At 45.3% G+C, this 24,978-nt stretch overlaps 1 protein-coding gene across 1 annotated transcript in view; it reads left to right on the top strand.

The window, feature by feature from the left end:
- The window catches only part of LOC134945490 (NXPE family member 2-like), a 179,232-nt gene that overhangs the window by 117,408 nt on the left and 36,846 nt on the right, over positions 1–24,978 (top strand). The window contains exon 4 of the mRNA XM_063934812.1: positions 14,067–14,128. Within this exon, the coding sequence (XP_063790882.1) occupies positions 14,067–14,128 (62 nt within the window). The remainder of the gene's footprint in view (positions 1–14,066; positions 14,129–24,978) is intronic.

The following is a 24,978-nucleotide window of genomic DNA, read 5'->3' as shown; positions in this document are numbered from 1 at the left end:
ACGTGCGTCAGGCGTGGCTGCGCACGGGATGTCTGCCAGTTAACTTCAAATCATGTCCATGCAGTGATATTTTCAATGTTTGACCCCCGGGAAGGCAGGATTTAATTGAACCATTACCTAGATAATATGCACTATAGTATTGACAAGCTGTACCAACTATTTTATAAAGCATAAGTTGTGATAGTAGTCAGTATCTGATCAATGGGACATATGAGTTACATATGAGTGGGACACACACTTATGGGTTAAAGAGTGTGTGATTCTATGCACAAACAAATTGAGGCATAAAACATTGTGTATGTGAATAGCTACAAATTACAGCATTCAACATACTGGGCAGTGAATAATAGATAAAGATCTGCTGAGGTAGTAACAACCTTCATTTACCAGCAGCTTCATATGAGTCACAACAAAGCTATTCAGCAGTGTTGTTAGCAAGGAATACTGATACTTTGTAACAACACACCATTGATTTGGGACACTGTATCAGTTACACATAGTTCTAGAAATTAAACAATATATGAGGAATATCCACAGCTATACATGCTGAATTCTGTCACTATATATTAGTATAAAATATATGCATTGATATTCTCAATATTTAATCCCGGAAGGGTAGGACTCAATTGAATTATAATCTAGATAGCACACACTGCAGCACTGATATGCTGCACTAACAACTCTATAAAGCACAGGCTGAGACAGTAATCAGTAGACAGTAGTATTTGATCAGTGGCACATATAAGCTACATATGAGTGTGGCACACACTTATGGGTCAAAGAGTGTGTGATCCTACGCACAAACAAATTGAGGTATAAAACATTGTGTGTTCAAATAGCCACAAATTACAGCATCTAACACACTGGGCAGTTAATAATGGATAAGATCTGCTGAGGTAGTAACAACTAGAGATGAGCGCCGGAAATTTTTCGGGTTTTGTGTTTTGGTTTTGGGTTTGGTTCCGCGGCCGTGTTTTGGGTTCGACCGCATTTTGGCAAAACCTCACCGAATTTTTTTTTGTCGGATTCGGGTGTGTTTTGGATTCGGGTGTTTTTTTCAAAAAACCCTAAAAAACAGCTTAAATCATAGAATTTGGGGGTCATTTTGATCCCAAAGTATTATTAACCTCAAAAACCATAATTTACACTCATTTTCAGTCTATTCTGAATACCTCACACCTCACAATATTATTTTTAGTCCTAAAATTTGCACCGAGGTCGCTGTGTGAGTAAGATAAGCGACCCTAGTGGCCGACACAAACACCGGGCCCATCTAGGAGTGGCACTGCAGTGTCACGCAGGATGTCCCTTCCAAAAAACCCTCCCCAAACAGCACATGACGCAAAGAAAAAAAGAGGCGCAATGAGGTAGCTGTGTGAGTAAGATAAGCGACCCTAGTGGCCGACACAAACACCGGGCCCATCTAGGAGTGGCACTGCAGTGTCACGCAGGATGTCCCTTCCAAAAACCCCTCCCCAAACAGCACATGACGCAAAGAAAAAAAGAGGCGCAATGAGGTAGCTGACTGTGTGAGTAAGATAAGCGACCCTAGTGGCCGACACAAACACCGGGCCCATCTAGGAGTGGCACTGCAGTGTCACGCAGGATGGCCCTTCCAAAAAACCCTCCCCAAACAGCACATGACGCAAAGAAAAAAAGAGGCGCAATGAGGTAGCTGACTGTGTGAGTAAGATAAGCGACCCTAGTGGCCGACACAAACACCGGGCCCATCTAGGAGTGGCACTGCAGTGTCACACAGGATGGCCCTTCCAAAAAACCCTCCCCAAACAGCACATGACGCAAAGAAAAAAAGAGGCGCAATGAGGTAGCTGACTGTGTGAGTAAGATAAGCGACCCTAGTGGCCGACACAAACACCGGGCCCATCTAGGAGTGGCACTGCAGTGTCACGCAGGATGGCCCTTCCAAAAAACCCTCCCCAAACAGCACATGACGCAAAGAAAAAAAGAGGCGCAATGAGGTAGCTGACTGTGTGAGTAAGATAAGCGACCCTAGTGGCCGACACAAACACCGGGCCCATCTAGGAGTGGCACTGCAGTGTCACGCAGGATGGCCCTTCCAAAAAACCCTCCCCAAGCAGCACATGACGCAAAGAAAAATAAAAGAAAAAAGAGGTGCAAGATGGAATTGTCCTTGGGCCCTCCCACCCACCCTTATGTTGTATAAACAGGACATGCACACTTTAACCAACCCATCATTTCAGTGACAGGGTCTGCCACATGACTGTGACTGATATGACGGGTTGGTTTGGACCCCCCCAAAAAAAGAAGCAATTAATCTCTCCTTGCACAAACTGGCTCTACAGAGGCAAGATGTCCACCTCATCATCATCCTCCGATATATCACCGTGTACATCCCCCTCCTCACAGATTATCAATTCGTCCCCACTGGAATCCACCATCTCAGCTCCCTGTGCACTTTGTGGAGGCAATTGCTGCTGGTCAATGTCTCCGCGGAGGAATTGATTATAATTCATTTTAATGAACATCATCTTCTCCACATTTTCTGGATGTAACCTCGTACGCCGATTGCTGACAAGGTGAGCGGCGGCACTAAACACTCTTTCGGAGTACACACTTGTGGGAGGGCAACTTAGGTAGAATAAAGCCAGTTTGTGCAAGGGCCTCCAAATTGCCTCTTTTTCCTGCCAGTATAAGTACGGACTGTGTGACGTGCCTACTTGGATGCGGTCACTCATATAATCCTCCACCATTCTTTCAATGTTGAGAGAATCATATGCAGTGACAGTAGACGACATGTCCGTAATCGTTGTCAGGTCCTTCAGTCCGGACCAGATGTCAGCATCAGCAGTCGCTCCAGACTGCCCTGCATCACCGCCAGCGGGTGGGCTCGGAATTCTGAGCCTTTTCCTCGCACCCCCAGTTGCGGGAGAATGTGAAGGAGGAGATGTTGACAGGTCGCGTTCCGCTTGACTTGACAATTTTGTCACCAGCAGGTCTTTGCACCCCAGCAGACTTGTGTCTGCCGGAAAGAGAGATCCAAGGTAGGTTTTAAATCTAGGATCGAGCACGGTGGCCAAAATGTAGTGCTCTGATTTCAACAGATTGACCACCCGTGAATCCTTGTTAAGCGAATTAAGGGCTCCATCCACAAGTCCCACATGCCTAGCGGAATCGCTCCCTTTTAGCTCCTTCTTCAATGCCTCCAGCTTCTTCTGCAAAAGCCTGATGAGGGGAATGACCTGACTCAGGCTGGCAGTGTCTGAACTGACTTCACGTGTGGCAAGTTCAAAGGGCATCAGAACCTTGCACAACGTTGAAATCATTCTCCACTGCACTTGAGACAGGTGCATTCCACCTCCTATATCGTGCTCAATTGTATAGGCTTGAATGGCCTTTTGCTGCTCCTCCAACCTCTGAAGCATATAGAGGGTTGAATTCCACCTCGTTACCACTTCTTGCTTCAGATGATGGCAGGGCAGGTTCAGTAGTTTTTGGTGGTGCTCCAGTCTTCTGTACGTGGTGCCTGTACGCCGAAAGTGTCCCGCAATTCTTCTGGCCACCGACAGCATCTCTTGCACGCCCCTGTCGTTTTTAAAAAAATTCTGCACCACCAAATTCAAGGTATGTGCAAAACATGGGACGTGCTGGAATTTGCCCATATTTAATGCACACACAATATTGCTGGCGTTGTCCGATGCCACAAATCCACAGGAGAGTCCAATTGGGGTAAGCCATTCCGCGATGATCTTCCTCAGTTGCCGTAAGAGGTTTTTAGCTGTGTGCGTATTCTGGAAAGCGGTGATACAAAGCGTAGCCTGCCTAGGAAAGAGTTGGCGTTTGCGAGATGCTGCTACTGGTGCCGCCGCTGCTGTTCTTGCGGCGGGAGTCCATACATCTACCCAGTGGGCTGTCACAGTCATATAGTCCTGACCCTGCCCTGCTCCACTTGTCCACATGTCCGTGGTTAAGTGGACATTGGGTACAACTGCATTTTTTAGGACACTGGTGAGTCTTTTTCTGACGTCCGTGTACATTCTCGGTATCGCCTGCCTACAGAAGTGGAACCTAGATGGTATTTGGTAACGGGGGCACACTGCCTCAATAAATTATCTAGTTCCCTGTGAACTAACGGCGGATACCGGACGCACGTCTAACACCAACATAGTTGTCAAGGCCTCAGTTATCCGCTTTGCAGCAGGATGACTGCTGTGATATTTCATCTTCCTCGCAAAGGACTGTTGGACAGTCAATTGCTTACTGGAAGTAGTACAAGTGGGCTTACGACTTCCCCTCTGGGATGACCATCGACTCCCAGCAGCAACAACAGCAGCGCCAGCAGCAGTAGGCGTTACACGCAAGGATGCATCGGAGTAATCCCAGGCAGGAGAGGACTCGTCAGAATTGCCAGTGACATGGCCTGCAGGACTATTGGCATTCCTGGGGAAGGAGGAAATTGACACTGAGGGAGTTGGTGGGGTGGTTTGCGTGAGCTTGGTTACAAGAGGAAGGGATTTACTGGTCAGTGGACTGCTTCCGCTGTCGCCCAAAGTTTTTGAACTTGTCACTGACTTATTATGAATGCGCTGCAGGTGACGTATAAGGGAGGATGTTCCGAGGTGGTTAACGTCCTTACCCCTACTTATTACAGCTTGACAAAGGGAACACACGGCTTGACAAATGTTGTCCGCATTTTTGGTGAAATACTTCCACACCGAAGAGCTGATTTTTTTTGGTATTTTCACCAGGCATGTCAACGGCCATATTCCTCCCACGGACAACAGGTGTCTCCCCGGGTGCCTGACTTAAACAAACCACCTCACCATCAGAATCCTCCTGTTCAATTTCCTCCCCAGCGCCAGCAACACCCATATCCTCCTCATCCTGGTGTACTTCAACACTGACATCTTCAATCTGACTATCAGGAACTGGACTGCGGGTGCTCCTTCCAGCACTTGCAGGGGGCGTGCAAATGGTGGAAGGCGCATGCTCTTCACGTCCAGTGTTGGGAAGGTCAGGCATCGCAACCGACACAATTGGACTCTCCTTGTGGATTTGGGATTTCGAAGAACGCACAGTTCTTTGCGGTGCTTTTGCCAGCTTGAGTCTTTTCAGTTTTCTAGCGAGAGGCTGAGTGCTTCCATCCTCATGTGAAGCTGAACCACTAGCCATGAACATAGGCCAGGGCCTCAGCCGTTCCTTGCCACTCCGTGTGGTAAATGGCATATTGGCAAGTTTACGCTTCTCCTCCGACAATTTTATTTTAGGTTTTGGAGTCCTTTTTTTACTGATATTTGGTGTTTTGGATTTGACATGCTCTGTACTATGACATTGGGCATCGGCCTTGGCAGACGACGTTGCTGGCATTTCATCGTCTCGGCCATGACTAGTGGCAGCAGCTTCAGCACGAGGTGGAAGTGGATCTTGATCTTTCCCTAATTTTGGAACCTCAACATTTTTGTTCTCCATATTTTAATAGGCACAACTAAAAGGCACCTCAGGTAAACAATGGAGATGGATGGATACTAGTATACAATTATGGATGGACTGCCGAGTGCCGACACAGAGGTAGCTACAGCCGTGGACTATTGTACTGTACTGTGTCTGCTGCTAATATAGACTGGATGATAATGAGATGTAGTATGTATGTATAAAGAAGAAAGAAAAAAAAACCACGGGTAGGTGGTATACAATTATGGATGGACTGCCGAGTGCCGACACAGAGGTAGCTACAGCCGTGGACTACTGTACTGTGTCTGCTGCTAATATAGACTGGTTGATAATGAGATGTAGTATGTATAAAGAAGAAAGAAAAAAAAACCACGGGTAGGTGGTATACAATTATGGACGGACTGCCGAGTGCCGACACAGAGGTAGCTACAGCCGTGGACTACCGTACTGTGTCTGCTGCTAATATAGACTGGTTGATAATGAGATGTAGTATGTATAAAGAAGAAAGAAAAAAAAATCCACGGGTAGGTGGTATACAATTATGGATGGACTGCCGAGTGCCGACACAGGGGTAGCTACAGCCGTGGACTACTGTACTGTGTCTGCTGCTAATATAGACTGGTTGATAAAGAGATGTAGTATGTATGTATAAAGAAGAAAGAAAAAAAAACCACGGGTAGGTGGTATACAATTATGGACGGACTGCCGAGTGCCGACACAGAGGTAGCTACAGCCGTGGACTACCGTACTGTACTGTGTCTGCTGCTAATATAGACTGGTTGATAAAGAGATGTAGTATGTATGTATAAAGAAGAAAGAAAAAAAAACCACGGGTAGGTAATATACAATTATGGATGGACTGCCGAGTGCCGACACAGAGGTAGCTACAGCCGTGGACTACTGTACTGTGTCTGCTGCTAATATAGACTGGTTGATAAAGAGATGTAGTATGTATGTATAAAGAAGAAAGAAAAAAAAACCACGGGTAGGTGGTATACAATTATGGACGGACTGCCGAGTGCCGACACAGAGGTAGCTACAGCCGTGGACTACCGTACTGTACTGTGTCTGCTGCTAATATAGACTGGTTGATAAAGAGATGTAGTATGTATGTATAAAGAAGAAAGAAAAAAAAACCACGGGTAGGTGGTATACAATTATGGATGGACTGCCGAGTGCCGACACAGAGGTAGCTACAGCCGTGGACTACTGTACCGTGTCTGCTGCTAATATAGACTGGTTGATAAAGAGATGTAGTATGTATGTATAAAGAAGAAAGAAAAAAAAACCACGGGTAGGTGGTATACAATTATGGACGGACTGGCGAGTGCCGACACAGAGGTAGCTACAGCCGTGGACTACCGTACTGTACTGTGTCTGCTGCTAATATAGACTGGTTGATAAAGAGATGTAGTATGTATGTATAAAGAAGAAAGAAAAAAAAACCACGGGTAGGTGGTATACAATTATGGATGGACTGCCGAGTGCCGACACAGAGGTAGCTACAGCCGTGGACTACTGTACTGTGTCTGCTGCTAATATAGACTGGTTGATAAAGAGATGTAGTATGTATGTATAAAGAAGAAAGAAAAAAAAACCACGGGTAGGTGGTATACAATTATGGATGGACTGCCGAGTGCCGACACAGAGGTAGCTACAGCCGTGGACTACTGTACTGTGTCTGCTGCTAATATAGACTGGTTGATAAAGAGATGTAGTATGTATGTATAAAGAAGAAAGAAAAAAAAACCACGGGTAGGTGGTATACAATTATGGATGGACTGCCGAGTGCCGACACAGAGGTAGCTACAGCCGTGGACTACCGTACTGTGTCTGCTGCTAATATAGACTGGTTGATAATGAGATGTAGTATGTATAAAGAAGAAAGAAAAAAAAAAACCACGGGTAGGTGGTATACAATTATGGACGGACTGCCGAGTGCCGACACAGAGGTAGCTACAGCCGTGGACTACCGTACTGTGTCTGCTGCTAATATAGACTGGTTGATAATGAGATGTAGTATGTATAAAGAAGAAAGAAAAAAAAATCCACGGGTAGGTGGTATACAATTATGGATGGACTGCCGAGTGCCGACACAGAGGTAGCTACAGCCGTGGACTACTGTACTGTGTCTGCTGCTAATATAGACTGGTTGATAAAGAGATGTAGTATGTATGTATAAAGAAGAAAGAAAAAAAAATCCACGGGTAGGTGGTATACAATTATGGACGGACTGCCGAGTGCCGACACAGAGGTAGCTACAGCCGTGGACTACCATACTGTACTGTGTCTGCTGCTAATATAGACTGGTTGATAAAGAGATGTAGTATGTATGTATAAAGAAGAAAGAAAAAAAAACCACGGGTAGGTGGTATACAATTATGGATGGACTGCCGAGTGCCGACACAGAGGTAGCTACAGCCGTGGACTACTGTACTGTGTCTGCTGCTAATATAGACTGGTTGATAAAGAGATGTAGTATGTATGTATAAAGAAGAAAGAAAAAAAAACCACGGGTAGGTGGTATACAATTATGGACGGACTGCCGAGTGCCGACACAGAGGTAGCTACAGCCGTGGACTACCGTACTGTACTGTGTCTGCTGCTAATATAGACTGGTTGATAAAGAGATGTAGTATGTATGTATAAAGAAGAAAGAAAAAAAAACCACGGGTAGGTGGTATACAATTATGGATGGACTGCCGAGTGCCGACACAGAGGTAGCTACAGCCGTGGACTACTGTACTGTGTCTGCTGCTAATATAGACTGGTTGATAAAGAGATGTAGTATGTATGTATAAAGAAGAAAGAAAAAAAAACCACGGGTAGGTGGTATACAATTATGGACGGACTGGCGAGTGCCGACACAGAGGTAGCTACAGCCATGGACTACCGTACTGTACTGTGTCTGCTGCTAATATAGACTGGTTGATAAAGAGATGTAGTATGTATGTATAAAGAAGAAAGAAAAAAAAATCCACGGGTAGGTGGTATACAATTATGGACGGACTGCCGAGTGCCGACACAGAGGTAGCTACAGCCGTGGACTACCATACTGTACTGTGTCTGCTGCTAATATAGACTGGTTGATAAAGAGATGTAGTATGTATGTATAAAGAAGAAAGAAAAAAAAACCACGGGTAGGTGGTATACAATTATGGATGGACTGCCGAGTGCCGACACAGAGGTAGCTACAGCCGTGGACTACTGTACTGTGTCTGCTGCTAATATAGACTGGTTGATAAAGAGATGTAGTATGTATGTATAAAGAAGAAAGAAAAAAAAACCACGGGTAGGTGGTATACAATTATGGATGGACTGCCGAGTGCCGACACAGAGGTAGCTACAGCCGTGAACTACCGTACTGTGTCTGCTGCGACTGGATGATAAATAATGATATAAAAAATATATATATATCACTACTGCAGCCGGACAGGTATATATTATATAATGACGGACCTGCTGGACACTGTCTGTCAGCAGAATGAGTTTTTTATAGAATAAAAAAAAAAACACCACACAAGTCACACGACGAGTGTTTAACTTTTTCAGGCAATCACAATATAGTATACTACTAACTATACTGGTGGTCAGTGTGGTCAGGTCACTGGTCAGTCACACTGGCAGTGGCACTCCTGCAGCAAAAGTGTGCACTGTTTAATTTTAATAATATGTACTCCTGGCTCCTGCTATAACCTATAACTGGCACTGCTCCCCAGTCTCCCCCACAATTATAAGCTGTGTGAGCACAGTCAGATATATACATAGATGATGCAGCACACTGGGCTGAGCAGTGCACACAGATATGGTATGTGACTGAGTCACTGTGTATCGTTTTTTTCAGGCAGAGAACGGATTATATTAAATAAAACTGCACTGTCTGGTGGTCACTGTGGTCAGTCACTACTAAACTCTGCACTCTCTACAGTACTCCTAAGCTCCAGTAAATCAAGTGTCTCTGTCTCAAATCAATCTCACTCTCTCTCTTCTAATCTAAATGGAGAGGACGCCAGCCACGTCCTCTCCCTATCAATCTCAATGCACGTGTGAAAATGGCGGCGACGCGCGGCTCCTTATATAGAATCCGAGTCTCGCGATAGAATCCGAGCCTCGCGAGAATCCGACAGCGTCATGATGACGTTCGGGCGCGCTCGGGTTAACCGAGCAAGGCGGGAAGATCCGAGTCGCTCGGACCCGTGAAAAAAAACATGAAGTTCGGGCGGGTTCGGATTCCGAGGAACCGAACCCGCTCATCTCTAGTAACAACCCTTATTTACCAGCAACGTCATATGAGTTACAGCAAAGCTATTCAACAGTGTTGTTAGTAAGGAATACTGATACTTTGTAACAACACACCATTAACATCCATAACTCTATATGCTGATTCTGTCTTAACATATTAGTGTAGTGCATGCAGTGATATTTTCAATGTTTAATCCCGGGAGGGCAGGACTCAATTGAATTATTGCCCAGACAGCATGCACTGTAGCACTGATATGTTGCATTAACAACTTTATAAAGCATAGGCTGAGACAGTAACCAGTATTTGATCAATGTTATGTATGAGTTACACACCAGTATGACACACGCCTATGAGTTAAAGAGCGTGTGACCTCATGCACAAATAAATTGAGGTACAAACCATTGTGTATTTAAATAGCCACAACCCACAGCATCTAACACACTGGACAGTGAATAATAGACAAGATTTGCTGAGATAGTATCAACCTATACTTACCAGCAGCTTCATATGAGTCACAGCAAAGTTATCCAACAGTGCTTTGAGTGAGGATTGCTGATACCTTGTAACAACACACCCCTGAATTGGGACGCTGTATTATTTGCTTAAATGATTATCTGATAAATATTCACAGCCATATATGCTGGAATCTTTAAGTTACAGAGAATCAGATATGCCCAAGTAAGTGCATAATACATATTTATTATAACACTGAGGTCCGACTACACAGACCTACTTTTGGCCGTAAAGGCACAATACTTCTACAGTGTGTTCAAACACATATTTCTCATTGAGAATATTTTAAACTACAACAGTGCTATACACTCACTACTTTCCACTAGGTAACATTGATACTGCATAGCATGTATGACGAATCAATGCGGATATAAGTAGATAGATATACGCTATAACAGATAGTCACACTAATTTACTGTCTGGCGGACGTCCCGTGTGCAGGAAATTATTTTTTAAACTCATTTTCTAATCTCTTTACCTGTATGTGTTTTTTATATTTCGCAAGTTTTTTAAAAAAAGTATAATAAAGAGTAAAAGTTATGTTTTACATGTACCAATGTCCACCACTTTAAGGCAATTCTTTTTTCTTTTCTTGTGTATATGATATTAAAAAGGTGAAAGCAGTTGTATTGGGTGATAAATTTGACTGGATCACTTATCTGATTTAGGTAGACATTGAGCTGTCGACCATCACTTGGAATTCAGTACATGAAAATAAAAAAACAGCAAAACATAGTGTGTACCATTCATAAATAAAACATATAACACTGGCTGGATTCAAGCGGCATTTTTAGGGAACTAGCATATTCCCATTTATAATCACTTAACAGCCTCAGCAGTGAATGAGTTTTTTTAAAAAAAAAGCATAAATTTAATAAAATAACATAAGAATGGCTGAATGACACACGTACAAGAATTAAAAACAAATAGAGCTTATCTGTCCATATAGGAGATATCTGCAAAGCGGCCCAACGCGTTTCGTCCTTTAGTGCCTGGATTTCATCAAGGGGATAACCACAGTGAGTCTGGTGGTTCCATTTAAACCGGAGAGAGGTAATTTCCTGTGTCCACTAGTTGTGACCTCACTTCCTGTGCTCCTGAGTTATTGTATTTTAAACAAATAATTCATCCAGTGATAATCTTATCAAGTGATAGAGGTGAGCTTACATCCAGTAAAGAAGTGAAAAGAGTGAGGATCTATGAATACAAAACTGTAATTACTTATTGGTGCACGAAAACGGCGGTGGAACGCATATTGAAGCGCACTGCCGTCAGTGACCGCGGTGGAACGCACCGCCATTTTGGTGATGACCCGGCCGTCGTATAGACAGATATATGCGGCGGATTCAGCTATAAATACTCGAGGGGTATGTGTAATACATTGTGTGGTGACTACACGAAAGATTTAAAGAGATTAAGAAGGACCTAGACAAAGAGGAAGCCGTGTTCGATGCCGAACTTGGCGGTGGAACGCACCGCCATTTTGATTACGTCACTTCCATCTTCGGACCAAGAGGGGGCTGATATGAGTGTCGTGCTAACTATTATTAATACTCAGGGGATGTATAGTGATTGTGTAGTGACTACACAGATATATCTAAAAAGCTGTAGACAAAAGGGATAATGTATTATAAACAAAAACATGGTGGTGGAACGCACCACCATTTTGGAACGTCACTTCCGTGTAAACAGGGAAGTGAAACCGAAATGAAAGTACCCTTCTACAAATCCTCTAAACACTATATCCCTTTCATGTCGGTTTCACTTCCTTGTTTACATGGAAGTGACGTTCCAAAATGGAATTTTACTCATGGCATTACGAGGTTTTTTCTTCGTTCTGGTGATCGTAATGTGATTGACAGGAAGTGGGTGTTTCTGGGCGGAAACTGGCCGTTTTATGGGAGTGTGTGAAAAAACGCTACAGTTTCTGGGAAAAACGCGGGAGTGGCTGGAGAAACGGAGGAGTGTCTGGGCGAATGCTGGGTGTGTTTGTGACGTCAAACCAGGAACGACAAGCACTGAACTGATCGCACTGGAAGAGTAAGTCTCGAGCTACTCAGAAACTGCAAAGAAATTTCTATTCGCAATTTTGAGAACCTTTCGTTCGCAATTTTGATAAGCTAAGATTCACTCCCAGTAGGCAGCGGCTTAGCGTGTGCAATGCTGCTAAAAGCAGCTTGCGAGCGAATAACTCGGAATGAGGGCCATTGGACAGTGGAATGGCAAAGAGAGGATAAACAGCTTTCAGGAGTCTTGTAATGTCAAACCATTTGGAGGTGTTGCCAATAACAACCAATCATATTCTAGCTATCATTTTACAGAATGTACTAGAATAATGAAAGCTACAATCTGTTTGGTTGCTACAGCAACACCTCTTCTTGTCCTCTTTATAGGGTTTGAGGAATCTCCCTTGTACAATTGACCTTTAAGTAACTCAGTAGTTTTGACTCATTGCCATAAATTGTCTCTGGTCTCTAATCGGGTAGTTAAGTCTTTTGGAATTAATTTAATCAGTTCATTGGCCATGAACATGTTTGCCGCATGGCCTGGTTCTGAGTCTCTATGTCTTCCATTCATGGCTGTAAATGGTGAGTTGTTGCATACCACACATGCTTTTTTTGCATATGTCCATACTATGCGGAGTCAGTACTTGACCGTTTCTCTCAGTGAAATTTAGTGACATGAACTAAGTGGTGACAATGCGATCATACATAACCATCCTACCTTGTACGAGTGTCATGGGGGTGTGGTGGGTGTGCATCCAAAGCTCACTGTAATTCGTGCATAGGTGGAAGGGAAGTCTGCTTCTGTTGGAGCTCTTCCATCTACCATGGAGCCGGTGCAAGTGGAGATACTAATGGTCACAGCTGTGGAGGCCGGCGTTTAAGCAACCGGCGGCACGGGCTTCCGCTTGAACATGCAAGAGCCCCAGCATTTGTTGAATGGATACTCTCACTGGCATAAGGTAGTAAATCTGGCTTCTGCGGCTGTCTGCATCTAGAGCCAATTTGCGTGCAACACATAATCAGGCCCATAATTGTAACTGACCCCATTGTATGTTTTGACACCCAGTGCACACTCTTATCCCCACCAGCACCCGAAAAGGGGTTGTGGCCTAACTTAAAGGGGAAGGGGGGCCTGATGGGGAATCCTGATTACAGCACTCCGGGGGCTGCACCCAGAGACGGGTGTGGTTCATCAAATCGACAGTGTCTAGGTCGACCACTATTGTTCAACAGTCACTAGGTCGACATGGATGGAAGGTCGACAGGGTTTCTAGGTCGACATGTGCTAGGTCGACAGGTCTAAAGGTCGACATGAGGATTTTTTTTTTTTTTTGGTGTAGTTTTCTTCGTAGAGTGACCGGGATCCCAAATTAGTGCAGCGTGTTCCCTCGCATGGCTCGCTTTGCTCGCCATGCTTCAGGCATGGTGCCTTCGCTCCGCTACCGCTTCGCTCGGCACACTTTACCATTCCAATCGTAGTCCACGTGGATCGTTAAGTATAAAAAAATTCAAAAAAAGAAAAAAAATGTGAAAAACTCATGTCGACCTTTAGACCTGTCGACCTAGCACATAGTCGATCTTCAGACCGGATCCCCCCAGAGACTAGTACCTGCGCCACTGTCAGCTCCTCCTCTCTGACAGGAGTCAAGTGCTGCAGAAAAATGTCACACTGCAGCACCCAGCTATTGTCACTGCAGACCAGCCAGCATTTTGGTGTCACCCCTCCAAGGGTGACACCCGATGCGGCGTGCTCCCCCTAGTGACACCACTGGACATATAGCAAGTTCACAATAAATTCCCTATTCTTCATAGTAAGTAACATACATTTAGATTATATGCACACGACAATCTTGTATTCTGATTTATTTTTTTAGAAAGAATATTGCTGTTGAAATCCCGCAAATGTTTGAGGCCATAACAGTTACCAACTGTAATTGTAAGTTTAATCTTATTTTCACTTTTTGTTTATTACATGTACAAAAGGGAACAAATTGATAATAAATAACCTGAGTTTCTGCATTGGTGAAATGAAATTTTAACAATTATAAAATTTAAAAATGTACCAAATTTCTCTGACGTCCTAGTGGATGCTGGGAACTCCGTAAGGACCATGGGGAATAGACGGGCTCCGCAGGAGACTGGGCACTCTAAAAGAAAGATTAGGTACTATCTGGTGTGCACTGGCTCCTCCCTCTATGCCCCTCCTCCAGACATCAGTTAGAATCTGTGCCCAGCCAGAGCTGGGTGCTCCTAGTGGGCTCTCCTGAGCTTGCTAGAAAAGAAAGTATTTGTTAGGTTTTTTATTTTCAGTGAGATCTGCTGGCAACAGACTCACTGCTACGTGGGACTGAGGGGAGAGAAGCAAACCTACCTGCTTGCAGCTAGCTTGTGCTTCTTAGGCTACTGGACACCATTAGCTCCAGAGGGTTCGAACACAGGGCCTGACCTCGATCGTCCGTTCCCGGAGCCGCGCCGCCGTCCCCCTTGCAGAGCCAGAAGACAGAAGAGAAGGAGATGAAATCGGCGGCAGAAGACTCCGGTCTTCATTAAGGTAGCGCACAGCACTGCAGCTGTGCGCCATTGCTCCCACTGCACACCACACACTCCGGTCACTGTAGGGTGCAGGGCGCTGGGGGGGGGGGCGCCCTGGGCAGCAATAAGAATACCTTTTGGCAATATATACACATAATACAATCTGGAATACTGTATATGTGTAAAACCCCCGCCATTTTTAGTCAGAAACAGGACAGAAGCCCGCCGCTGAGGGGGCCGGGCCTACTTCCTCAGCACACCAGCGCCATTTTCTCTTCACAGCTCCGCTGGAAGGAAGCTCCCCAGGCTCTCCCCTGCAGTATCCTGGTACACAATGGGTGAAAAGAGAGGGGTGGGGGGGGGAACATAAATTTAGGCGCAAAATTTGTATATACAGCAGCTACTGGGTAAACACTGAGTTGTAGTGTAATCCCTGGGTTATATAGCGCTGGGGTGTGTGCTGGCATACTCTCTCTCTGTCTCTCCAAAGGGCCTTGTGGGGGAACTGTCCTCAAATAGAGAATCCCCTGTGTGTGTGGTGTGTCGGTACGCGTGTGTCGACATGTCTGAGGTAAAAGGCTCCTCTAAGGAGGTGATAGAGCGGATATGTGTGTGAGAGGGTGTCTCCGTCGACAACGCCGACTCCTGTTTGGATATGTGTAAGTGCTAAGGTGAATTTATTGCACAAATGGTTAGGGAACAGACAGGAAATCTACCCATGTCTGTCCCTATGTCACAGAGACCTTCAGAGTCTCACAATGCTCACTATCCAAAATAATAAACACTGATATCGACACGGAGGTTGACTCCAGTGTCGACTACGATAATGCAAAGTTACAGCCAAAATGGCAGAAAAGTATTCAATATATGATTATTGAAATAATAGATGATTTGCATATCACTGATGACTCATCTGTCCCTGACACGAGAGTACACATGTTTAAGGGGAAGAATGCTGAGGTAAATTTCCCTCTCATGAGGAAAAAGAGCGGGAATCTCCAGACAAGAGACGGCAGCTTCCCACAAGAGAATTCTCAGGCTGTATCCTTTCCCCATTAGGGCCAGGATATGTTGAGAATCTTCCCCTGGGGTGTCCTGTTTGCACAGACGGTAGCACTTGCTATTCTCAGGGATCCTGCAGATAGCGTGCACATTCTAGTATACTACCCAGACCGGCGATTGTGTCGGCATGGTTTATAGCGCTGTGGCAGCGTGGACAGGTACCTTATCAGCAGAGATGAGACCCTAGTATGCAATATAAATATATTAAAGATGCTGTCTTAAGTGATAGATATATAGTTATAAAGCATGCCTAAAGAGACATGAGTATACTGGGTCCTAGAGTCAAAGCTATGTCGATCTCTGCTTGACGTGTCCTGTAGAATATGCATTGGACAGATGATGCCGACTTAAGAGGCATATGGAAGGCTGAGGATTGTGTGGAGAAGGGTTCTCAGGCCTGGTCTCCACAGCTATAGCTGGTAATTCTGCTAGTTTTGCCTTATATTCCTGCACAGCCTAAGAAACCACGACATTATTAAATGCAGCCTTTCGAATAAAGAAACAAGAAAGTCTGAGGTGCGTCCTTTCTTGTCAGAGCCGGGCAGCTAGTTCCTAGGAACAGAAGTCCTCCCCGGCCCCTACAAAAATCCACCAATGTCGCTGGGGCTCCACAGGCGGAGCTAGGCCCGGTGGGGACACGCCTTCGTAAGTTCAGCCACAAGTGGGTTCACTCCCTGTTCGATCCCTGGGCAATAGATATTGTGTCTCAGGGATACAAGCTGGACTGTGAGAAGAGGCCCCCTCACCGACGGCCCTGCGGGCTTCCCCCCAAGAGAGGGAGCCAGTGTTAACTGCAATTCACAAATTGTATCTTTAACAGGTGGTGGTCAAGGGTCCCCTCCTTCAACAAGAGGGTGTTATTATTCGACCATGTTGTAATCCCGAAACCAGACGGTTCGGTCAGACCCATATTGAATTAAAAATCCCTGAACATATACCTGAGAAGGTTCAAGTTCAAGATGGAATCGCTAAGAGCGGTCAGTGCAAGCCTAAAAAGGGGGAGACTTTATTGTGAATCGGGACACAAGGAATGCATACCTTCAGGTCCCCATTTATCCACCTCATTAGGCGTACCTCAGAATTGCGGTACGGGATTGTCATTACCAATTTCAGATGTTGCCGTTTGGTCTCTCCACGGCCCCGAGAATATTCACCATGGTAATGGCGAATATGATTGTGCTCCTGCGGAAGCAAGGTGTCACTATTATCACGTACTGGGATGATCTCCTCATAAAAGCGAGATCAAGAGAGCAGTTGCTGAACAGCGTATCACTTTCTCTGGAAGTGTAACGGCAACACGGCTGGATTCTATATATTCCAAAGTCGCAGTTGGTTCCTACAGCTCATCTGCCTCTCCTAGGCATGATCCTAGACACAGACCAGAAAAGGGTTTATCTCCCGATAGAGAGAGCTCAGGAGCTCATGACACTGGTCAGGAATCTATTAAAACCAAAACAGGTGTCAGTGCATCACTGCACTCGAGTCCTGGGAAGGATGGTGGCATCATACGAGGCCATCCCCTTAGGCAGGTTCCATGCGAGGACCTTCCAAGGGGACTTACTGGACAAGTGGTCCGGATCACCTCTTCAGAGGCATCGGTTAATCACCCTATCCCCCAGGGCCAGGGTGTCTCTCCTGTGGTGGCTGCAGAGGGCTCACCTTCTCGAGGGCCGCAGATTCGGCATTCAGGACTGGATCCTGGTGACCACGGATGCAAGCCTCCGAGGGTGGGGGGCAGTTACACGGGGAAAAAATTTCCAAGGTCTGTGGTCAAGTCAACAGACTTGCCTTCACGCCAATATCCTGGAACTAAGGGCCATATACAACGCCCTAAGTCAAGCGGAGATCCTGCTTCGCGACCAACCGGTTCTGATCCAGTCAGACCGCAGGGGTTCATGTGAATCGCCAAGGCGGCACAAGGAGCAGGGTGGCGAGGGTAGAAGCCACCAGAATTCTTCGCTGGGCAGAAAATCAAGTAAGCACACTGTCAGCAGTGTTCATTCCGGGAGTGGACAACTGGGAAGCAGACTTCCTCAGCAGGCAAGACCTCCACCCCGGAAAGTGGGGACTTCATCAGGAAGTCTTCACGCAGTTTGCAAATTGATGGGAACTGCCTAAGGTGGACTAGATGGCGTCCCACCTCAATAAAAAGCTAAAAAAGGTTTTACGCCGGGTCAAGGGACCCTCAGGTGATAGCTGTGGTCGCACTAGTAACACTGTGGGTGTTCCAGTCGGTCTATGTATTCCCTCCTCTTCCTCTCATACCCAAGGGCTGAGAATTGTAATAAAAGGAGGAGTGAAAACAATATTCTTTGCTCCGAATTGGCCAAGAAGGACTCGGTACCCGGAGCTGCAGGAAATGCTCTCAGAGGACTCAGGGCTTCTGCTTCTCAGACAGGACATGTTGCAACAGGACTGTCTGTTCCAAGACTTACCGCGGCTGCATTTGACGGCATGGCGGTTGAACGCCGGATCCTAGCGGAAAAGGGCATTCCGGATGCAGTTATTCCTACGCTGATAAAGGCTAGGAAAGACGTGACAGCAAGACTTTTTCACTGTATATGGCGAAAATAGGTTGCTTGGTGTGAGGCCGGGGAGGCCCTACAGAGGAATTCCAGCGGGGTCGATTCCTGCACTTCCTACAGTCAGGAGTGACTATGGGCCTAAAATTAGGATCCGTAAAGGTCAAGATTTCGGCCCTATACATTTCTCTAAAAATGAACTGGCTTCACTGCCTGAAGTGCAGACGTTGTTCCGGGGGTGCTGCATATTCAGCCTCCTTTTGTGCCACCGGTGGCACCTTGGGATCTTAACGTTGTGTTGTATTTCCTGAAATCCCACTGGTTTCAGCCACTTAAGACCATGGAGCTAAAATATCTCACGTGGAAAGTGGTCATGCTATTGGCCTTAGCTTCGGCTAGGCGTGTGTCAGTATTGGCGGTTTTGTCATGTAAAAACCCTTATCTGATCTTCCATATGGACAGGCCAGAATTGAGGACTCGTCCCTAATTTCTTCCTAGGGTGGTGTCATCGTTTCATTTGAACCAGCCTACTGTGGTGCCTGCGGCTACTAGGGACTTGGAGGATTCCAAGTTGCTGGACGTAGTCCGGGCTTTGAAAATTTATATTTCCAGAACGGCGGGAGTCAGAAAGTCTGACTCGCTGTTTATTCTGTAAGCAGCCAATAAGGTTGGCGCTCCTGCTTCGAAGCAGACTATTGTTCGCTGGATCTATAGCACGATTCAGCTGGTTCACTCTGCGGCTGGATTGCCGCATTAAAATCGGTGAAAGCCCATTCCACAAGGAAGGTGGGCTCTTCTTGGGCAGCTGCCCGAGGGGTCTCGGCTTTACAGCTTTGCCGAGCTGCTACTTGGTCGGGGTCAAACACGTTTGTTAAGTTCTACAGGTTTGATACCCTGGCTGAGGAGGACCTTGAGTTTGCTCATGCGGTGCTGCAGAGTCATCCGCACTCTCCCGCCCGTTTGGGAGCTTTGGTATAATCCTCATGGTCCTTACGGAGTTCCCAGCATCCACTAGGACGTCAGAGAAAATAAGAATTTACTCACCGGTAATTCTATTTCTCGTAGTCCGTAGTGGATGCTGGGCGCCCGTCCCAAGTGCGGACTCTCTGCAATACATGTATATAGTTATTGCTTAACTAAAGGGTTATTGTTATGAGCCATCTTTTACTGAGGCTCAGTTGTTGTTCATACTGTTAACTGGGTATGGTTATTACAAGTTGTACGGTGTGATTGGTGTGGCTGGTATGAGTCTTACCCTGGATTCCAAATCCTTTCCTTGTTGTGTCAGCTCTTCCGGGCACAGTTTCCTTAACTGATGTCTGGAGGAGGGGCATAGAGGGAGGAGCCAGTGCACACCAGATAGTACCTAATCTTTCTTTTAGAGTGCCCAGTCTCCTGCGGAGCCCGTCTATTCCCCATGGTCCTTACGGAGTTCCCAGCATCCACTACGGACTACGAGAAATAGAATTACTGGTGAGTAAATTCTTATTTTATGACCCCCCTTCAAGACGTTTTTTTTTAAAGTGTGGAGGTTATCATAGATAATGTAAGTTTGTTATATTTGTTTGGTTTACAAAAGTCAATTTCAGGGGTCGATCCTATGAGCCACAAATCCCCTTTTGGCTCCAGTAAGCGCAACTATATGCAGTACTGCACTTACTGTAGGGCTTGGCTCATAAATGGGTATCTGGGCTATAGGTCGGCCATATAAAGGTTGAAAGTCATTAAGTTGACCACTAATGGTAGACATGCAGTATGTTAAAAGGTCGACTTAGCAATAGGTCAACATATAAAAGGTCAACAGTGCATATGGTCAACATGTACAAAAGTCTACAGGTGCAAATGGTCGACACACATATGGTCAACACCAGAGCCGGCCATAACCAATATGATGCTCTAGGCAAGGTTTTTGCTGGTGCCCCCTAGCACCACCACTCCTTTCCCTGCACCATGACCCCTCACCCATACCAGTCCTCATTTTGGTGTTCCTACACCTATATTTTAATTTGGCGCACAGCCCAAAAAGGGGCGAGTTTTTGCTGGGAATGGGCATGGTCACACAATAGTACCCCCAATTCAAATTACGCCACACAGTAGTGCAACTTTATTCAGATTTTATCATGTGATAGTGTCCCTAATTCATGTTACATCACACAGTAGTATCACTTTACCTTATATATGTTACTCCTCACAGTAGTGCTCCTTATTCACATTACATCACACTGAATTGCTCCTTATTCACATTACACCACATCATATTGCTCTTTATCCACATTAGACCACACAGTAGTGCTCTTTCTATACATTACGCCACACAGTTGAGCACCTTATACACATAATGCCACATTAGTAATGCATTTATATACATAATACCACACAGTGATGCCCCTTACACATATGACACACATTATTAATGTCCTTTTAAACATAATGTGCCTTACACATTATGCAAACCTTTATTAATGCACTTATACACATAATGTCCCTTTCACATATGCCGCACATTATTAGTGCACTTATACACATAATGACACCGTACACATTTGCAGCACATTATTAATGCATTTAGACACGACACACATAATGCCCCTTACACATATGCCGAACACTACTGCACAACCAACTCACCCGCACACAGCACTCACATGGCCGCTAACACTGTGACTTCTGTCTCTGTTGGCTACAGATGTGTCCTCATACATCTTGCCTCAATACGCCATGCAACAGGAGATGCCTGGCGTGAGTCATCTGGCAGCTCAGCTAACGTTGAGTGCCGCCTGGTTCTTTAAGCATTGAGAGTGAGCTGATGCACACCCGTCTCTGGAAGACCACAGAGATGCCGTTTATACCGCGTTTGGAGATATATATATATATATATATATATATACACACACACTACAGATGGGTCCACGGTTATCTTGACTAGTTTTCTGCGCCTAGGCACAAAATGACTTATTAGCATAAACCCTTCATCTATTGTTCTCAGCTGCAATACAATACAGAGAACAATACAGCAGGGGATTAAGTCATTACAGCAGGGGATTAAGTCCGACTGGCCAGTCTCAGTTAATCCTATTAAAGGTCAAGATAAACAAGGACCCATCTATATATATATATATATATATATATAACCCGAAGTCCAACAATATGGAGGTGCACTCATCAGGTTCAAACAGTCAACGGTTCTGGTTTGTTCATAACAGCTTTATTGCAGTGTATATTCGGCTCAATTAGTCGACGTTTCGATCCTAATTCGTGGATCTTTCTCAAGACAAGCTTCGATTTTTATACAGTTTTTGAAAGCATCATACATTGATTATCAGGGAATCAATGTCTCTTGTTCAGACAATGAACGTGCTGTATGGATGGGTCAGACTTAGTACTAACAGGTTTTGGTGTGCTTACTTAGCCACACAACCTCCGAGCAACTCTGACAACATAGGAGATCACCACTCTACAGGAGATGCTGACACCTTCTACAGCCTTCTGTAGAAGGTGTCAGCATCTCCTGTAGAGTGGTGATCTCCTATGTTGTCAGAGTTGCTCGGAGGTTGTGTGGCTAAGTAAGCACACCAAAACCTGTTAGTACTAAGTCTGACCCATCCATACAGCACGTTCATTGTCTGAACAAGAGACATTGATTCCCTGATAATCAATGTATGATGCTTTCAAAAACTGTATAAAAATCGAAGCTTGTCTTGAGAAAGATCCACGAATTAGGATCGAAACGTCGACTAATTGAGCCGAATATACACTGCAATAAAGCTGTTATGAACAAACCAGAACCGTTGACTGTTTGAACCTGATGAGTGCACCTCCATATTGTTGGACTTCGGGTTAAATATTGTGGATCCACCCTGTTTGGGGAGATTTCCACTAGGGAGCACCCTACTGTTGTTTATAGTACTGATGTGAGTGCAGGAACATACATGGTATATATATATATATATATATATATATATATATACACACTGCTCAAAAAAATAAAGGGAACACTTAAACAACACAATATAACTCCAAGTCAATCACACTTCTGTGAAATCAAACTGTCCACTTACGAAGCAACACTGATTGACAATCCATTTCACATGCTGTTGTGCAAATGGAATAGACAACAGGTTGGAATTATAGGCAATTAGCAAGACACCCCCAATAAAGGAGTTGTTCTGCAGGTGGTGACCACAGACCACTTCTCAGCTCCTATGCTTTCTGGCTGATGTTTTGGTCACTTTTGAAAGCTGGCGGTGCTTTCCCTCTAGTGGTAGCATGAGACAGAGTCTACAACCCACACAAGTGGCCAAGGTAGTGCAGCTCATCCAGGATGGCACATCATGCGAGCTGTGGCAAGGTTTGCTGTGTCTGTCAGCGTAGTGTCCAGAGCATGGAGGCGCTACCAGGAGACAGGCCAGTACATCAGGAGATGTGGAGGAGGCCGTAGGAGGGCAACCACCCAGCAGCAGGACCGCTACCTCCGCCTTTGTGCAAGGAGGAACAGGAGGAGCACTGCCAGAGCCCTGCAAAATGACCTCCAGCAAGCCACAAATGTGCATGTGTCTACTCAAACGATCAGAAACAGACTCCATGAGGGTGGTATGAGGGCCCGACGTCCACAGGTGGGGGTTGTGCTTACAGCCCAACACCGTGCAGGACGTTTGGCATTTGCCAGTGAACACCAAGATTGCCAAATTCGCCACTGGCGCGCTGTGCTCTTCACAGATGAAAGCAGGTTCTCACTGAGCACATGTGACAGACGTGACAGAGTCTGGAGACGCCAAGGAGAACGTTCTGCTGCCTGCAACATCCTCCAGCATGACCGGTTTGGCAGTGGGTCAGTAATGGTGTGGGGTGTATTTCTTTGGGGGGCCGCACAGCCCTCCATGTGCTTGCCAGAGGTAGCCTGACTGCCATTAGGTACCGAGATGAGATCCTCAGACCCCTTGTGAGACCATATGCTGGTGCGGTTGGCCCTGGGTTCCTCCTAATGCAAGACAATGCTAGACCTCATGTGGCTGGAGTGTGTCAGCTGTTCCTGCAAGACGAAGACATTGATGCTATGGACTGGCCCGCCTGTTCCCCAGACCTGTATCCAATTGAGCACATCTGGGACATCATGTCTTGCTCCATCCACCAACGCCACGTTGCACCACAGACTGTCCAGGAGTTGGCGGATGCTTTAGTCCAGGTCTGGGAGGAGATCCCTCAGGAGACCATCCGCCACCTCATCAGGAGCATGCCCAGGCATTGTAGGGAGGTCATACAGGCATGTGGAGGCCACACACACTACTGAGCCTCATTTTGACTTGTTTTAAGGACATTACATCAAAGTTGGATCAGCCTGTAGTGTGTTTTTCCACTTTAATTTTGAGTGTGACTGCAAATCCAAACCTCCATGGGTTAATAAATTTGATTTCCATTGATCATTTTTGTGTAATTTTGTTGTCAGCACATTCAACTATGTAAAGAACAAAGTATTTAATAAGCATATTTCATTCATTCAGATCTAGGATGTGTTATTTTAGTGTTCCCTTGATTTTTTTTGAGCAGTGTATATATTCACTTGTAGTTATAAATTTATATATTGAACTAAGTGGAGAAAGGGCCTAATTCAGACCTGATCACTGGGCTGCTAATTTTGCTGTCCTGCATTCAGATAGTCGCCACCCAAGGGGAGTGTACATTCACCCGTGCAAGTATCCGACTGCATGTGTACGCCGTGCTACAAATATCCCTCAGTCCAAATTTGGAAATCTCACACAAAACAGGTATACAAAGTCGGACATAAATAGAGCTTTTTTTGGGGGGTCGATTTGTATTTAACAATGTTGTAAATCAATTACAAGTACACAATTACAACAAATTTACAATAAATATTTTTAAAATAATTTCTAACCTTAAAAACAAAAAACAAACTTTGATCTCTCAAACTAGTCCATGTACTCTACATGTCATTTTTATACATTTTGCCTCCAAAAATGCATCTTAGATGCAAAACGATGCTAATAGGACGCACTAGCACCTATTGCTAATTAAAATGATATGCAGCATGACTATATTCAGTGAGTAATAGCGGCTGTATCTGCATACAAAATGTTATGCTACAGTGTTTTCTAGCAAACACTGTGAGGGTGTGTACACACGGTGAGATCCTTGCTATGCCCGATTTTCACTTGCGATTTCCCCTGAACTCCCCGGAGCCCAGATAGCACAGATTTTGACTAACTTTTCTTGAGATATGGACTAGGTGTGCTTACGATTTTCTCTTATGTGAGATTTTGGCTTATGTGAGATGTCATTGACATGTGAGATGAACTAGATAGTACACCGATCTAGCAAGGATTGACTTGCCTGCACTGTCTATCTTTTCTTGCGATGCTGACCTGGCGGGATCGCGCATCGGGATCGAATCGGGATCGCAAGGTAACTTTCACCTTGCGATCTGCACTAACTTTTCTTGAGATTTTGACTATATAGTCAAAATCGAAAGAAAATATCTCACCGTGTGTACACACCCTAACATAGGCAGTGATTCAGATCTGATTGTAGATGTGCTAAAAACAGTACATCTACAATCACAATCTCTGACATGCGGAGGGACGCCCAGCACAGGGCTAGTCCACCCTGCGTGTCAAGCCCTACCTCCTCCCCCCACAGAGGTGCGCAGGTTTGGACT

The sequence above is a fragment of the Pseudophryne corroboree genome, chromosome 7, assembly GCF_028390025.1.
Source record: "Pseudophryne corroboree isolate aPseCor3 chromosome 7, aPseCor3.hap2, whole genome shotgun sequence".
Lineage (NCBI taxonomy): Eukaryota > Metazoa > Chordata > Amphibia > Anura > Myobatrachidae > Pseudophryne > Pseudophryne corroboree.
Note: the sequence above shows the minus strand (reverse complement) of the source record. Positions and strands in the feature narration are given on the sequence as shown.